At 32.3% G+C, this 17,790-nt stretch overlaps 1 protein-coding gene across 2 annotated transcripts in view; it reads left to right on the top strand.

The window, feature by feature from the left end:
* LOC130637620 (adhesion G-protein coupled receptor V1-like) overlaps positions 1-17,790 on the top strand; it is a 46,585-nt gene that overhangs the window by 16,974 nt on the left and 11,821 nt on the right. The window contains exons 27-51 of one of the 2 annotated variants that reach the window (XM_057446942.1): positions 241-502; positions 906-1,156; positions 1,242-1,462; positions 1,695-2,077; positions 2,329-2,777; positions 2,896-3,175; positions 3,702-4,032; positions 5,762-6,399; positions 6,940-7,307; positions 7,415-7,660; positions 8,924-9,317; positions 9,824-9,900; positions 10,144-10,304; positions 10,482-10,940; positions 11,113-11,470; positions 11,801-11,833; positions 12,107-12,612; positions 12,776-12,941; positions 13,620-13,861; positions 14,219-14,375; positions 14,676-14,982; positions 15,491-15,799; positions 16,288-16,664; positions 16,947-17,085; positions 17,183-17,421. In XM_057446942.1, the coding sequence (XP_057302925.1) occupies positions 241-502; positions 906-1,156; positions 1,242-1,462; positions 1,695-2,077; positions 2,329-2,777; positions 2,896-3,175; positions 3,702-4,032; positions 5,762-6,399; positions 6,940-7,307; positions 7,415-7,660; positions 8,924-9,317; positions 9,824-9,900; positions 10,144-10,304; positions 10,482-10,940; positions 11,113-11,470; positions 11,801-11,833; positions 12,107-12,612; positions 12,776-12,941; positions 13,620-13,861; positions 14,219-14,375; positions 14,676-14,982; positions 15,491-15,799; positions 16,288-16,664; positions 16,947-17,085; positions 17,183-17,421 (7,353 nt within the window). The remainder of the gene's footprint in view (positions 1-240; positions 503-905; positions 1,157-1,241; positions 1,463-1,694; positions 2,078-2,328; positions 2,778-2,895; positions 3,176-3,701; positions 4,033-5,761; positions 6,400-6,939; positions 7,308-7,414; positions 7,661-8,923; positions 9,318-9,823; positions 9,901-10,143; positions 10,305-10,481; positions 10,941-11,112; positions 11,471-11,800; positions 11,834-12,106; positions 12,613-12,775; positions 12,942-13,619; positions 13,862-14,218; positions 14,376-14,675; positions 14,983-15,490; positions 15,800-16,287; positions 16,665-16,946; positions 17,086-17,182; positions 17,422-17,790) is intronic. The other variant, XM_057446943.1, reaches the window with a different exon arrangement.

The raw sequence follows: 17,790 nt of genomic DNA, 5'->3' as shown, positions 1-17,790 counted from the left end.
TGGTGGCAAATAATTTTTAAATATTCTAATCTAATCTGACTTTTATTAATATAAGCTAATATAAGCTAAAAAGGAGAGGCAAACTGTTACTGTTACTTTAATCTTTTATGTCACAAAACAGTTCAAGATATTTCAATTTATATCCTTTTCAAGAAAATAGCAAGTGTTTGTTTATAGAAGTAACTGATTGTGATATGACATGATGTGATATATGTCTGTTATACATATTATATTTTTTAGATCTCCTTTACATTCAAAGTAAAATCACAGTCAGCACATATTGGTGCAGATTTCACTGTCAATGCCTTCGATGTAGTAATGGTGGATGGCCAAAAGTCAGTACAACTTCCAATATATTTAATATCAGATGAAATACCTGAGTTCAATGAGTCTTTTTCTGTCGAGATTTTACCTGACACCATTAAAGGAGGTGCTGTCGTCAGCAATGAAAGAGCGTGTATGGTGATTATACTTGAAAATGATTATCCATATGGATTAATAGGTACATTTTGTTTTTCCACAATTTTTGTTGATCAACTCATTTGTTTGGTAGTTCGAAATATGCATTTTTACTGATCTGGTTTTGTGGTAGAAAAAACCTTATTTGTGTTAAACCTGCGTCTTCTTGCTCTCAATACTTATTTCCGTGGAGTTGTATTTGTATGTTTTTGTGAATGAATATAAAATTTCAGCTGACTAGGACTTTATTTATTTTAAGTCTGGAATATTAAAAATAAGAACATCTAAAATTTACAAATAAAATAGGTTTTTTGTAAGTAAAAACTCTTACATCATCAGGTAAATAAATTTCCCTCTTGTTTTCCCATTATTATTTTGTTATTTCGTTCATCACAAAAAAACTTATCTGTTAGCACATTGCTTTAATATGCAATTCCAAATGGTAGGTTTCTCTGGACCATCTGTGTATGCAGTCAAGGAACCTTCATTGAAAAGCCAGGTATTAATGGTACCAGTAATAAGAGAAAAAGGCCAGTCTGGTGTAGTTCAATTACAATGGATAGCTGAATCTATGGAATCAACAAGCCTGTCTGCAGATATGTTTCCAACTCAGGGTACTGTTGGATTTTTAACAGGAGAGAGTAAACAAAATATTCAAATTTCAGTGATGCATGATAATATACCAGAAGTTAACGAGGTAATTATTACTTCGATTTTCTTATAATATTAGGTATTACATTTTTTTTTAATTTGTGACTTCATTTTACTTCTCTTTTAACTAGACATTTATTATAAGATTATCAGAGGTATCAATGAGTAAAGCCAAAATAAACAAAGACAAATCTCAAGTTAAAGTAACAATTCTCCCTAACGATAACCCGTATGGTACAGTGGAGTTTGTAGATTCAGTTTTATTTGTCAAAGAGAAAGATTTTGATTACAATGTGTCAGTGCTGGTCCAACGTTCTGGTGGATTGCATGGCGATTTGATAGTGTTTTACCAGTATGTTGATTAAACTATATGTTAAAATGATTTTGTTCTTTTGAAATTACTGTAACTAAGGTCTAAGTTGGTATTGAGGTGGAGAACTCAGGAAATAGAAAATGAATAAATAATCAAAAATCCGTATTTCTACAGTTACATTACATGACCAAAAGTTCTCTGTTAAAACTTTTATGAAGTAGAAATAATGTAAAATGCTGTGGATCATTTTTTCTTGTATTGTTCTTTTTAGCACAGTACAGGTGGCTTTAAATAAAGCAGAGGGAGGTACTGACTATGAGGAAATTCTGAATGATGGGAATATTATCATTTCAAATGGATCATCGCAAGCTCATATCAACATATTGATATTCAGTGACTTGATACCTGAGATGAATGAAACTTTTCAAGTTAAGATGACAAGGGTTGAAGTTAGGGGAATAAATGTGGCGCCAGAAAACAAACCTGCTGTAGGAAAGCAAAACATGGTCAATGTGACGATTGAAAGCAATGACAACCCTTATGGATTATTTTTGATTATGTTGGATTTGTATAATAATAATAACAACACTTTTGTTTTGTCAGAACCAGAGGAGCAAAACATCCCATTAAAATTTAACATTATCCGAGCACAAGGTATGTGAATTTCAATGATCATTATTATTGTGTTACATTTTTTTCTTGTAGGGAATTAGAATTTTCTCATAGTAGTGTTTAAGTCTGACAATGAACTTTCCATTGTGATTCATTCACTGTTAATGAAATTGTCGTCTTCCTTTTTCCCACCAACATATCTTCTTTTGTGTTTGGTCATGAAAGTTAAACACAAGGTAATGAAAAGGAACATTTTAATAAATGCTGACTGTTGTAAATGATTATAATTTTAGGCCTATTCGGTACTGTTTCTGTTTCATGGCGATTATTACCTGGTTTTACCATTACTCCTGGTCAGGATGTGTCTGGTGCTACTGGTTCAACCATAACGTTTAGCGAAAATGAGCAGAAAAAATCGTTTACAATTTCTGTAAATAAAGATGACATTCCTGAGGACGACGAACAGTTTACCATACAGCTTTACAATCCAACTGGGGAAGCTGCAGTTAGCAAAAACAATGACAGTGTGAAGATCATAATAAGTGCTAATGATAATGTTGGTGGAGTTATTGGCTTTCAAAGAGGTTCCCTTTCCAAAACAGCCAGTGAAGGTGATGTTATTAAGCTCTATTTGTTGCGAAGTCGGCCTGGTCTGGGAACTGCAACAGTGACTTGGGAAATCAGTGGAGATGATGTGGCTGAAGATTTTGCAAAAACATCAGGAATTGTTACATTTCGTTCGGTATGTGTGTGAATTCTTTGGGGTATTTTTTGACATTTTTTCTTCTGATTTGTCACATATACGTCTTACAATTTTGATTTGTTATTTGCATTTTGTGATCAATGTTCATTTACTTAAGGCTGTTTTATTGGAGCAAATTGAGCTGAGAGTTCTTTCTGACCTGAAACCAGAACCAAATGAGAATTTTATAGTCAACCTCACATCTGTTGACACAAGTGGAATATCAAAAACAGGTGCAGCAATATTGGATCCATCTACCAAACAAGCTTTTATATCTCTTGGTGCAAGCAACGATCCTCATGGGGTATTTGAGTTTTCTCCAGTACAGCAACCAATATATATTAAAGAAAATATCGGAATCCTGGAGTTAATGATAATAAGAAGATATGGCAAACTTGGTAAGTGGAATTCTTAGGGACTCTGTTCAGTATAAACTCAATCTTTTATCACGACATAAACTCTGGAAAAGTAATTCAAAAGGAAGATTACGTTGTATATTTATGTATGAATTAATAATGTAAGACGATATGTCTTGCTATTGTAACCTTTTTGATGAAAATCTTGGCTTATACATCAACTATATCCCATTCTAACAAGAAATAATAAACCAGTATACAATGCTTAATATTATGCGAATGTAACATCCCCATAAAATAATTTAACAAATTTATACAGTGAAAGTTTTGTAGTTTTTTGAGCTTTAAATTACAACAACAACAACAATAAATACGTCAAATTTTATTCTCATGCAAACATCACTATATTGCTCTTTAAATCAGTAATATTAGAAATTAACATATGAACAGTAGCTTAATTCGAAATATTAAATTCCAATTTGATTTATTTCCTGCCAGAAATATTATTATCGTAAATGAGGAAATAGAAGGATAGCTTTGTTAATTTTTTGTTTACAATGTCATTCAGGTGTGGTTGATATCTATTACGAAGTACAATCAGTCAATTCTTCCCTGCATATTGCAAATGCATCTATTCCAGAAGACGTGTTAGTGCAAACCCCTAGTGTTAGAATTCGTGATGGAATAGATTCTGTAAAGCTATTGATACCTATCGTTAATGATGACTTACCAGAAATCAATGAGGGATTTGTTGTGAAACTTACTTCAGTGGTATTAAGAACTACTCCAAAAAATTCATCAATGTTACCAAAAATTGGATTATTACGAGATGTTGTTGTTGTCATTGATGCAAATGATGGAGCTGCTGGAGAGTTGTTTTTTACTGCTGCCTCTCTAAAGTAAGTCTTGATAATATCTGTTTCTTTTTGTTTTGCTTTAGTGAGCTACATTATTTTTTATTTTAGAATTTGAACGGAACAGGATTGTGTTTTTATTGTTTTAAATATTGTATAGTTGGTTAGTGTGCAGACAAAAACATACAATCTTTGACAAGAGGACATAATTATAGTTTAACCTAACTGTGGTCGTTCCATTCTATTTTGCATGATGAACACATTCTTGTATATTCCTGGAAAATGCTTCTGCTGGAAATTTCTGAAATTGTCCTGGACAATAATCATATTGAGTCATGTGAAAAGAATTTGTTTCTAAAAGTTTTTTTAAACATTCTTTTTTTTTTGCTTCTCCACATCACCCAGCTTTACATTTGCTTATAACCATTGAAAGAATCTCCATGGATAAAGATTGTAAAGTTTCTTACTGACCAGTTTGTTATTTTTCCTTATATTTTCAGAGTGTCAATATGATAGCTTTTGCTTAGTACGTTAACCAGCAATATTCCTTTACTTTTAACAGACAGGTTAAAAATGGACTCTATTTAATTCAAGATTTTGTTTTAGTTTATAGCCAAATTTTGTTCAGATTTATAAAACATCTAAAAAATTAAAGTAAAATTTTATTATGCTTAAAAAAAGTTTCTTTGGATTAAAATTTTCTTGCCATTCATTTCCTGCTATTATCTAGTTCTTCAGCAAGCGCATTATAAAGATTTAGGCATGCTAATGAAATTTGCAGTACCCAAGTGTAAGCCACCTACAACTTTCTGTTTGCATCGTTTCTGTTCTAAACCAATCAAAATATTTTTTCACATGGTCTCGATATGGACAAGTTTGTAAATGACTATGACAACAAAAAATAAGTGTAGAGAAATTTTTGGCTGAATTTAATTTAATATAAAATAAAGCTGTGGAACTTATTTTCTGCGGAAAATAATTCCACAGCTAAAGACAGATCAGGAGAAAGAAAATTATGGGCTTTACAGGGAAAGCAATAGTGTGAACTTCAATGCGCATCATTTAAGGGAATTAAAGATCATTAGTTGAAGTTAAGTTGGGTAAAGTAAAAGTTAGTCCAAGTATACCCATTACTTTCATTAAACACTTAAATCGATGTAACACACTTGAATTCTAGTGGTAGTTACACAAAAGATATTGCTATGTGGATTTAGTGAAATAGAGTGCATGTCATGCGCCTTAAAGAATTGCTTGTTTACATTAAGAGTTTTTTATTTAAAGTGAGAGAAAATGTAATTCTTTTTGTACAGACTGTGCCATCATGGAAATAATAAGTTTAAATTATTTTGATATTTTAATTTAATTTAAACATCTTAGATTATACTTCCAGAAATTTCATTCTTATTAATAAATATTTGAATATTTTGCAAATTTTGAATTCGTTTTTTTAAATGAATTTCCTATTTCAACAAAGTGACAAACCCTGGAATGTTAATAACCTAATGCGTGTCTGTCAAAAAGCTTTGATTGAACAACAGCGGCTTTTTAGATTTTGTTCCTAATCAGTAGATTAATTTTTTTCTCAATTTTTAGTATGGTTAGTATTTCTGGAAAATTATAAGAAATGTTCCTGAAATGTCCTGAAATTTAGATTTCAATTTTCTGTGGTCACAATGTTGCTGTAGAAATAAAACTGTAACAACATATTTTCCTAAAAATAATGTTGTGTATATTATAAAGTTTTTTTGTTATCATCAAGCCATCTATTTTCTAGCCTTAAAGTTGAGGAATACAACCACAGCTTCAACCTAACAGTATATCGTTCATTGGGAGCTTTTGGAGACGTGTATTGTTTTTATTTTCTGAATCGACTCACTTCATCTGTCAATGATTTTTATGTAAGTGGTGGTGTCATGAATGGAGGACCTGCCAAGCTTGTATTCAAAGATGATCAACGCACAGCTAATATCACTGTATACATAAAAGATGATTTTTTAACTGAGGATACAGAAACATTCGAAATCGGTTTAACAACACAGAATGCCTTGGGAAATGGAGGTGTGACAATTGGTGAACCTCGCCAAACAGTTATCTCAATTCTTGCAAATGATGATGCAAATGGTGTTGTATCATTTGCTTCTAGCTCAGCGTCCATTTTATTAACGGAACTGGGTAAAGATAATGCAATGTCACATCACAATTTTATTGTTCAGCGAAATGTTGGTAGGTTTGGTGACATCGTAGTTGGTTGGGAGGTATTAAATGAATCCTCACCATACGATGTTAAACCATTAAGTGGAATTCTAAATTTTGATGCATACGACACAGAAGAATCATTTAAAATCTCTGTCATTGACGATGAAATACCGGAACTTGAAAAGATATTGACTGTGGGTCTAAGCATTAAATCAGGTAATATCTAAGTTAACAATTTATGGCAACTTAATAACAGCTGCAATAGTGCAGGCTTAGCACAAAAGCAGTTTTTTAAACGTGTGTATGCACTCAGTATGCCTTCCCATTTACAGCATTTGTTAGCCCCTTTTGCACCCACCATTTTTTCTACCAATTATGGGATAAAATTGGATGTATTTGACTGCTGCTATGCCGTGTTTTCTCTTGATTGATCAAATAACAACACCTTAACATAAAATGTTTCAGCATAGAAAACAACTTTGCTATGAACTTTTCATTTAAATAATAACCATTTTGCCTTACCATACCATACCATTATAAGTACTTGACACATTATGCCCTTTGGCTAACACAGACAAAACAACAAGTGTAACATAGTTTACTCCAAATCTTTGCATGGTTTCCAGTTCCAAAAAAACGCATACACAAACTTACTGACTAAATTTTTGTTTACTTGAATGTTTGTTAAAATGTTCAGCCGTTTTAATTCTTTCCGTCAGCCACATATATAAAACAGTGGTTGTTTACACATTTTAGGGGGAGCACGACTTGGCAATTTATCAACTGCCACAATAACAATACCTGCTAATGATAATCCAAATGGATTGTTTTCATTTATCCCATTCCAAAAGGTTATAGTGGAAGAGTCTCTCAAAGCTACGAAAATCACTGTTCGAAGAAATGGCGGTCTGCATGGAAGAGTTTCAGTTGACTACAACACAAGAGATGGGACTGCAAGATCAATTAATGGAAAAGTTGTTGTCTTCAGTACTACTTATGTTTTTGATGTTGAAAGCACACAGTATGTTCACCAGTTTGGAGCATTTCATGAAGACTATATGGCACTAGCCACTGCACAAAATATTGTTTTGTTTGTGTGGAAAGGTACTTTGGTGAAAAAAGAGGTTAGTATGTGTTCTCTGTTTTGTGTGTACCTTTACAGCATTATTTCTTGTCTGCAAACACGGGTCTATTAAATCCTTCATTGCACTCAAAATCAATTATTTTTAAGGAATATGCTGTCCGTGGCATCACAAAGATCAACTCTCTTCACACATCTAACAAAAACATTTTAATTTTCTCAAATTCCTCTTCCATAATGGTTTATCAGTTCAATGAAAACAAGTCTGTAACTCTCCTGGAAGAAATAAAAGAATATGGAATAGCAGACACAATAACATTTGTAATTAACCATCAAAGTTTTCTGGCATTTGTAATTGGGAAAGATGAAACAAATGAAAGTATACAAATGTTGCAGGTATGTACCATAAAGTTTCTTCCGCGAGATTTTCTAAAACGTGTTGTCCGCGAAAGTTTTTTCCCGCGAATTTTTCTAAAACGTGTTGAACGCGAAAGTTTTTTCCCGCGATTTTTTTTGTAAATTTAGTTCCCAGTGAAGGCTTTTTATGTTAGTTGTATTTAACTACTTAGTAAAAGTGAAAAACAAGTATCGTTGTCTTTTTTTTAATCAGCTGATTTTATAGAAATTACGTTGAGAAAAAAGGCTTAGTACTATAACAAAGGTGATAAAGAAGCAGAACTATAATTTTTGTAATTTTTGTCAACGAGAAGATTGCGAAGACATTATAATCATAGACTAAGAGTATTATATAGTATTTATTATTATTTTTTTTTTTGTGATGAAATAATAACTTTCATATCCTTTGTTTTATATTGTTTTTTAATACTTCATTATCATCTGTCCGCGAAAGTTTTTTCTCGTAAAAAAAATCAAAATTGCTCGTCCGCGAAAGTTTTTGCCCTGCGAAATGCAAAATTTTCGTGGCTCTTGTGAACCGCGAAACTTTCTTCCTTTAAAGTATTTTTAAACTATACATGGCAAATTGTGTGTATATATATATAGTTTATTTTGTTTTAGGTATCCCTATAAATATAGCTGTATTATGTCTGTTCATAATAGTTGCGAGCAGCTTTATTTCGGACCCCTTTGAAGTAATGTTACTTCGTGCTAATAGCCAAACAAAGATGCACAAAATACCGATGCAGGAAATATGTACAACGGTTAAAGACTGCAGATTGATAAACCCGTGGATTTTTCCACTGACTAAGCACTATTCTTTATATTTATAATACTAACATTTTCTTTCTCTGCGCATAATGGTACGATAGCAATAGCTGTCTCTGAACGATTTTGTAGTTGTGCTACGTATACATCAAATGCGATATATAAAGGATGGGAAAACCCATGTTTCTGTATTAATAATATCAGTATTTTTTCTGTCTCTGTGCAAAATGGTGTCACAGTAATAAAAATGTGATGTATAGATGACAGCTGTACCACTGAACTATTTATCCATTGGCTGACAAATAGTCTTTATTATAAAAGGCGCATTCTGTGTTTTCAAAATGGATTTGTACACTTTCATTTTAGCAGATTAAATAAATTTTTTGCTGTCGAACTTGTGGGTATTCCATGAACTATCGACTAGAAATGTATATTGTAGTTTGATTCCAGAGTACCTTGAAAGTTTAGCTTTCTTTTTTAAACTTATTTTTTTAGTTGTACAGGTGGAACGGTCGTACGTTTGTAAAAGATGCAACAAGCATTCAGACTTACCATGCTGAAACTTTGGATTTCACCAATTTTAAAAATGCTCACTATCTCATTGTGGGTAACAAGTATAATAATATCACTCAGAGTTACAATACAACGTCTGTAATTTACCGCTGGTCGGATAGTCAAGGTTTTGTAGTTTATGGTGAAATATCAACAAATTCAGTAACTTTTGTGAGGTTTTTTGCTATTGAGGATAAATTCTTGATTGGTGTGACCAATGGTGGTGGAAACTGCATGTTGCATGAACATGATAAAAATGCACCTGGTCGCTTTTATTTAAAGCAAAATTTTCAGATGTCTTGTAATGCTATTGTTATGTTACGACAATTTGACCAAGGTTTGTTTGTGTATTTTTTATTTGTTTGTTTTCGTCCACATCTTTTCTTAGCATGAAGAAATTTGCCTGTAAAATTTCGTATCATTAACCAGGTTACAAAAAAAATTATTTTGAGCATAGCGTGCAATCTTAAAATGTACAACAAACCACTAAGGATGTTATTGACATATAAACTTTCAAACTGCGAATAATCTTGTAAGCACTTTAAAACTTGATGCATTATTAAAATTAGAATTGATTGCTTTCTTCCAACTTATGTGTTTGGCATAAATATTTGATCTGAGTGTAACACGAATTTCTATTCAAATGTTGCAAAGCGAATATTTAACATTTTATAGTCAATCTTTTCAAGCTTAACCTGTATACAAAAAAATCTATATGTAACACTTTAACCAGCCAGGAGTATGGACATTTATAGAACATGCCTTTTCAGCTATGAATAGATGTTATGTTAGTTTAAATTATGTTTCCAGTTTTTAAAAACTTGACTGGTATGTTTATTTCAGTGTTTTTGTTACTAACTGGTCCTTCATCGTCTTTGTTTCAACTGGATAAACAAGCAAATGTTTTCATACAAGAACGGGTGAGATATTTAAAAAACTTCTTTGAAACCTGTCCTGGCATAGTTGGAAAATGCTTCAAATCTTGTTGTAGAAAATTTCAGAAAAAATGAAGAAAATAAACAATAAAAAATGATCAATTTTAGAATGTCTTAACGAAATATTTATAACACTAATAATCAAGTGCTTCTATATCATATATTCAAAAAAAAAATTTCGTGTTACGGAAACCTTGCAAGTTTAAACCGTTTTCTCTGTTTCTTTAGATATTTTCACCAAGATCTATTCAATATACGTCCAGCTTTTATCTTCCAAACCCAAAAGATAGCCAGCTAGAACCTTACATGATCATGTACTCAAATAAATCTAGTGAAAATATATTAGTGCAATTGGTTCATCTTAACCAAAGTTCTGACTATGTGGGAAGGTGCGTGAATTAAAATTCACATTTTTGTTATAGTATATCAAATAAAATAGAAGACTTGCTCAAGTTGAGAGTTGAATAATACTATTTGTGCCTTTGAAGCTAAAAAAATTAGTGTTTTTTTTTAATTTTGAATGAGTCACTATTTCATAGTTATTGTTCATTTGTTTTTGTTTTCAGATCTGGTTGCCTAATTTTCGAAGAGAACGAAGAGGAACTGGACCTATATTTCACAGTCCTCAGAGACTCAATACCTGAACAAGACGAAACTTTTTTTGTTGAGCTTACAAATGCTACTAATGGTTCTGCCATATCAAAGGATAATGTTCTTGAAATTTTAATTATGGCTAACGATAACGCATATGGTCGATTTAAAATATCAAACTCATCACTAAGAAATTTTGTTGTCGAGGAAGAACATGATACATTGTTTAAGATAAAACTAGACAGAGAGTTTGGTTCTTATGGCTATGTTGTTATAGTGTATAATGTAACATCAAGAAGAAATAATCCTTTTCAAGATGAAATTTATCCTGAAGGTGGCCAAGTCAGATTTTCACCTGGTGAACAGTCTAAGGAGTTGATTTTGTATTTAAAAAGTGATAATATACCAGAAATAGGAGAACATTTCGAGTTAAGGTATGTTATGATTTGTTTTAATATCAGAAAAGATGATTTTTTCTTAAATTTTCTTTTCTTCATAAATATGTTAAAATCTAATGCGGTGCCAAATTATCTTTATTAAGATCATTAGTTGCAAAGAAAACTTTTAGATACATATTTTTACATTCTACCTATTAAAAATTTTTAGGCTCACTCACATTCGCACTGTAGGAATGTCAACTGTAGGAGGAACCATAAATTACATGCAAAACACTGCTTTGATCACAGTTCTACCCAATGATCACCCCTACGGAGTATTTAAATGGAAAAACAATATTCAAGTCACAACTGAATTGACTGAAGTTAACTCAACTGTGCTTTTGGTGATTGAGCGACAAAGGGGAGTTTATGGTGATGTTGATGTCTCATATGAAACCTATATTAATATTTCTGTTGGAATGAAAGAACAACCAGCACGACCTTACATTGATTTTACACCTGTCAATGGAAGTGTAGTGATGAAAGAAGGAGAACGCGAAGCCTTTGTTTTTGTGAACATAAATCATGTAAGGAGTTGTAGTCATTTAACTCAGCATGTTCTTCCCTTATTCGGAAGTTTTCAGAATTCTTTTGCTGAATTATCACCTTCGGTCAAACTTTGGACAATAACAAAATTCATCTTATTCTTGATAAATATTTTTTTTTTTGGAAATTAAAATAAAAAATAAAATAAAGGTAAAAGTTAATGTCTGTTATCATATTATATAACTAATATAATAAATACCAGCTTTTAAACTCAAACTGAGTGTGATATTACTGCATATCGATGATGTACCATAAAACAGATGAATATTATCCAATAGCTGATTTTTAATATTGTGGTGTTTATGTTTTAGAAACTGATGGAATCTCAGTTAATCAATATAACAGTAAGCAAGCATCAATTTTAAACTTTTAAAATTTAACATACCTTAACTTATTAAAATGCATAGTAAATAATCGTTGACATAACTCCGTAAAGTTGTGAATTATATATAAAAATGTATTAAATGATAAACTAGTATTTATGTGTATAATTAGACCCTAATGTATCATAAGTTTGCAATGCAAGTTGTAGAAATAAAATGGATACTGGTGCTAAACTATTAACTCAGACACATGCACACAATAATTTGATGTGGTCAAATCATTGTCTTTATTAGGATGGCAAAATTGACTTCAACGAAATCTTCTACGTGAAACTCACTCAGGTCAAGCTTATTTCAAATGATTCAATGTCGTCACAAGCTCCACCGTTGTTGGATGTTAATCATGCTTCTGTTCAAGTCGTCATCACAGAAGTTGTGCAGCAAAATGGTGTCATTGAGTTTCAATCTCCAAATAGTGTATTTGTAACAGAAAATGTTGGTATGCTGAAGATTCCTCTCATTCGTACACATGGTGCAGATGCAACAGTTGGAATATACTTTGAGCTTGTGTTTCTAACTGCTGACACTGAAGATGTGTCTTTGGAAAAGGGGACAGTTACTTTTGCTGCTAATGAAACTAGACAGTTCATTTCGTTAAACATTATCGATGATGATTTACCTGAGTTAAGGGAAGATTTTCTTATTGTTTTAACAAAACCTGTTGGTGGAGCTGTCATTGGTCAGTTTAATAACATCACTGTAGCCATTGAATCGAATGATTTTCCATATGGTTTATTCAGGTAAATGTTGTACTAACTTGTCCTAAAGCTTTTCTAGATGGTGTGTTCATCAAATTTTTTTAGTTATTTAAAAAAACCCTTTATCCACCATCTTTCGGTACACTATTTACTCTGCTTATTTGCAGTCCAAACCATAAATCATCGCATGTATCCTTTTTTTCAGTGTTCCAGCTGACTCGGTTGATGTTACATTTAATGAAGGTGATTTAGCTACTATCCCAGTTCAACGTTTAAAAGGGAAATACAACCAAGTATCAGTGTCATGGAGCTGTGAGAAGAAAGCTGCTATGGATATTTCAGTAACGAGTGGAAATTTAACTTTCCAACAGGTATGTCATTTACTTTTAATTGATACACATCAAGGTTTTGTCGGATATGTTACCTGAAAAATCCGAAACCTACATACTCACCTTACTCAATCCAATAAAGGGAGCAGAATTGAAACCTGATTTAGACATATCATACAATTTAAGTTATAGTTATATTATCTTCCTGAATTCAAATCAGTGAGACGAAAAAATACAGTTTGTGTTATTCTTAACACAACCTTTGGTATGTATAAGGGTTCCAAACTGGGTTCCTTATATTTACAATTTATAATTTAACAATATAAGGAATCAGAATCAGAAAATAAAAGCTTGTGTATTCTGCAATAAATTGTATGCCTACAACAACATATCATTTTAATACACCGAAATTCTTCATAATATAATTATTTTTGTAACAAAATAAGGGAATTTAATGTAGGACCTTAAGAATATTGTACATAAGTTTTTCTAGTCAATGCTAGGTTTTTGAGCTAAGACAAAAAAACAAATACCTCGAGTGTGTTCTTTGCAATAAATTGTATGCCTGCATCAACATTTTATCACTTTTAAAAATGCTTCTAACATAATGCAACATTGGACACTTTATGCAGCTAAATTTAGGTGTATTATTCACACATCTAAATTTACGAAGATGAAAAACTTTACGTAACTGTGAGCTGTTTTGTCGATTTGTTTTAGGGAGAAACATTGAAACACATTCGCTTTACCATCATTGATGATGTCTTGCCAGAAGTTGAAGAAACCTTTACCTGTATGCTTATGAATGTTACAAACGAAGCTAAGTTGAGTAATCAAACGCAAGTAAAAGTGACAATAAAGGCTAGCGATAAACCTTTTGGTGTGTTTGTTATTGCAGAAGAATACAGGGAGTTGGCTGTCACAGAACCCACCATTGGATATGATGGAAACTTTAGTGTCATGTACGTAACACTGCTTTGTTACTGTAATATCCCGTGATATCTTTCTCTTGTTTTAAGTAGCACCTAGGACTCCTTGCATAATGTAATTGCGCGTTTGCAACATGTATTAATAAAACGAGTGGGAAAAATATCCTAACAATTTTGTTTGTGAAAAAAAAAATGTTCGTAAAAAGGTTTTTGTTGATATTGCACAATGTAAATACCATTGAGACTACATTGGTACTATAGTTTTTAAATCAGGTGAAATATGACGTATTTAAATTACATATGGCTGTGGCAATAGGAAAGGTGGAAGTAATGTTCTGTTAACTTTTTATTTCCGTATTTTTTTTTACTGTTTTTCCTCTCTCCTTTTAGTGTCAAACGTGAAGTCGGTGTACACAGCATTGTGGAGGTGTCATGGAAAATACAAGGGTTTAATAATTCTATCAATAACACCTTTGAAACCTTTTCGAAGGCGTTTGGAGTTCTTATTTTCCACTCAGGAGAGGCGAAAAAATCCATTGATATTAATGTAAGTATTCTGGTATTAGTTTATACATATCATTAAATAGAGTCATTGTTATTATGTGATTCTTTATCATGGCACGTCTGTGATAAAGAATCACATATTTATACACACCATCCGGCTTGCACCACTACTATATTGCAGCAAGTAGTGTAGTGGGTTCATCTACGGCTCCCAGTTCTGGAGGCCAGGGATCGAATCCTCCTCACTGCAATATTAGTGCTGCGCAAAATAGTAATAATAATGAATTCTTTTTTCTTTGTTTGCAACCTGATTTTATATTACTTTTCATTTATACACATCAAGGTATTGTCGGATATATTACCTGAAGAATCTCAAACCTACATACTCACCTTACTCAATCCAACAAAGGGAGCAGAATTGAATCCTGATTTAGACACAACAAGATCCCACATCACAGTGGCTGCATCTGGAAATCCATATGGCATATTTAGTATTGAGGGAAGTAAGCTTCGTACAGTAACTGAGGATGATGGCACTGTAAACCTAATTGTCAAACGTACTAGTGGATTAATTGGGACTATAATTGTGGAATATAATGTTTCTAGTGTAAATGCAACATTTGGTGAAGATTATTTTCCAGACAGAGGAGGTACGTTATTTAAATTTGGGGGTAGGTGGTCTTTACAGGGTTAACGTTAATAATATGTTGTCAAATGGGATAGAGGAACTGCATGAAGTTTTGAGGAGCTAAATTGTGAAGTTACAATAAGATGAAATCTGTTAGGATTAGTTTCCAAAGCTAAAACGTTGAAAAAGGTGTATGGCGGTTTTAATATAAGGTTTTTTTTTTAAAAAAAAACATAACTAAGTATCATGCAGACAATTTCAGTGTTTTAATTTTTGTGTTCCAAAGCTGTTTTTTATTGTACTGTTGTCGTTTCAGAACGTTAATTTATGAGTTTTGATTTAGAAATTCACACCTTTATCATGCCTTTGCTCTTCACTGTTGAATCTACTTATATAAAACAACAAGGTTTTAAGATCTCGAAATCTGTATCCGTGGTTTATCCATACATTACTACTGTAAAAGCTTTTAGGACTACCTGTACAGGAGAAAAAAAGAATCTGTAGAAATAACCCTTTTAATTTTCTTTTAGTACTTGTTTTTCAAGATGGGGAGGGTTTTAAAACAGTCAAAATAGACATCATCGATGATAGCATTCCTGAACTCGCAGAAATATTCACTGTTGAGTTAACGTCCATTGCTCTCAATAAATCAATAGATTTTAATCGAAAAATTAACAGTATTGTTATCAACACACCTCCAATAATTCTTACAACATCATCAGCAGTGGAAGTTTTGATTGATGAAAGCGACTACCCCTATGGTGTGATTGGATTTAAAGACAACATTATCACAGTGCATGAATGGGAAGGTGTTATCAACATACCAGTCATCCGAAGTGGTTAGTAGTTTTTGTAAAACCGCTTGCGTTATTTTTTTAATGTAAAGCATACCAGTGTTATTAGCATTATGAGAGTGATAAGTGTGACTCAAGTAACCAGGAATTCTTTTTTGCAATGTGGAAATCTACCCTGCTGATGGTACCATATATTTCTGTTAGAATAATAAAGGCTTAATTTTACTACAAAAAGAAGGTTTTATGATATATAGATGGAGACAGCGTAGACCTGGATGCCTCGAAGTTAAAGGTATCCAGGCTACTAGAAGAAAAATTAAAACTTAATTGAAAACAAAAAAAATTAGATTTTTGTTTTCAGAAATAATTTTGGTTGGTGATATCAAGAAGGGTCTTGTGATATCTATTTTGGATTTTGGAATTCAAGCCGTGTAAAATCTTTTTATAATAGATTTTCCTCAATTACCGGTCTCAGGACATAGCAACATATTTTGTTTCTATTTTCACATATTTAATTATTTGTTTTTGCATAGGTGGTGTTTTCGGGTCATCAGAAGTCATATTTACATACACTCTTATCTCTGCTACTATCAATTCCGATTTTATGATCAACACAACATCAATAACATTTTTGCCTGGTCAGAATATGTCAAGCATACCTGTCCAACTCCTTGATGACGCCGTACCTGAAGGAAAGGAAACGTTTGAGTTGTATCTTCAAAATGTGATTGGCAAGGCTATGTTAGGGAATAAGACTCAGCTCATTGTTGTGATTGAAACAAGCGACAATCCTCATGGATTATTTGGTTTCTTTAATGTATCTGCTGAAATTTACATTCAGAATCCTCTATCTCCAGTGGTTATTAATATCACTGTGTCTCGCATAGCAGGGAATTTAGGACCAGTACAGGTAAAACTGTGTATATAAATGTTGTTTAAAACTAAACACTCAAATTCTGAATAATAAAATTATTTTGTCTTAAATGAAAGGGAAAAGAATAACACCTTCGTTAAACATTGTCTTATTGTACAACTTTTCTGTGGTTGTGCATCTTATTTTTGGTATAATGATTGTGTAATTAAGTTTTAGAAAAGATTAGTGCTGTAATATGGTTTAATTGTGTTAACCATAATTTAAAGTTACTGAAATATCGAAAGTGTTTCCTACTAATGATTTTCACCTTCACATTAGGTGACATGGGACATAAAGCGAGCAAAAGTAAGCTCCAGTCACGTGACTGAAGATCTGACACCGAGCAGGGGAAGTGTCAATTTCGCAGATGGACAATCTGGTTCCCAACTAATACAAGTGACTATTTTACCTTATGGTGGTGAGTTTTAGTGTCTTATTATTGGTTGTTTTTCTTACACTAAGAAATACTATCTGAATTGTAAAGTAACATTCTTGATAACTAATATTTCCTATAGGTCCACAAGAAGAGGAGGAGAGATTTACGCTCTCCTTGGTTGATGTTACAGGAGGCGCATCTCTTGATGACAGTACTTCAAAACTTGACATCATCGTTGCGAAGAAGGGTTATCCAAGTGGTTTGTTTTCTTTATCTTCACAAATCAAACCATCATCACAAATAAAAGAGCCACCTAGTGGAATAGCAACTGTTGAGATACCTATTCGTCGAAGTTTTGGAAGGATTGGTGTTGTCAATGTAAGTTGATTAGAAAAATTTTCTACCTCTTCAATATTTGCCAATGTTGAAATAACATAACAACTTTGTAACCTTATACCCTAAATTTTAAATTTTTATCTCCATAAGCAATTGTGTAATTCCATAACCAGAATAGTTAGGGGTTTTGGGTTCTTGAAAGCATTTAACGTGGCATTAAGTTCAGCTCACATTTCTCAAATTTTCAGGCTGTCTTAAATTGTGGTGTAGATTACATATTGTTACATTATACATGCATGATAGAAAATACAACAAGTACATTATCAAGCGTTGTTGAAGTGGCCTGTCCACTACACAGTAATGGTCAATTGATTCTGTTTGTGATTGACAGTAAGAAATAGCCTAAACCAC

This window comes from Hydractinia symbiolongicarpus, chromosome 1 (assembly GCF_029227915.1).
Source record: "Hydractinia symbiolongicarpus strain clone_291-10 chromosome 1, HSymV2.1, whole genome shotgun sequence".
Classification (NCBI taxonomy): Eukaryota; Metazoa; Cnidaria; class Hydrozoa; order Anthoathecata; family Hydractiniidae; genus Hydractinia; species Hydractinia symbiolongicarpus.
The sequence above is the reverse complement of the archived record's forward strand: the minus strand, read 5'-3'. Positions and strand labels throughout refer to the sequence as shown.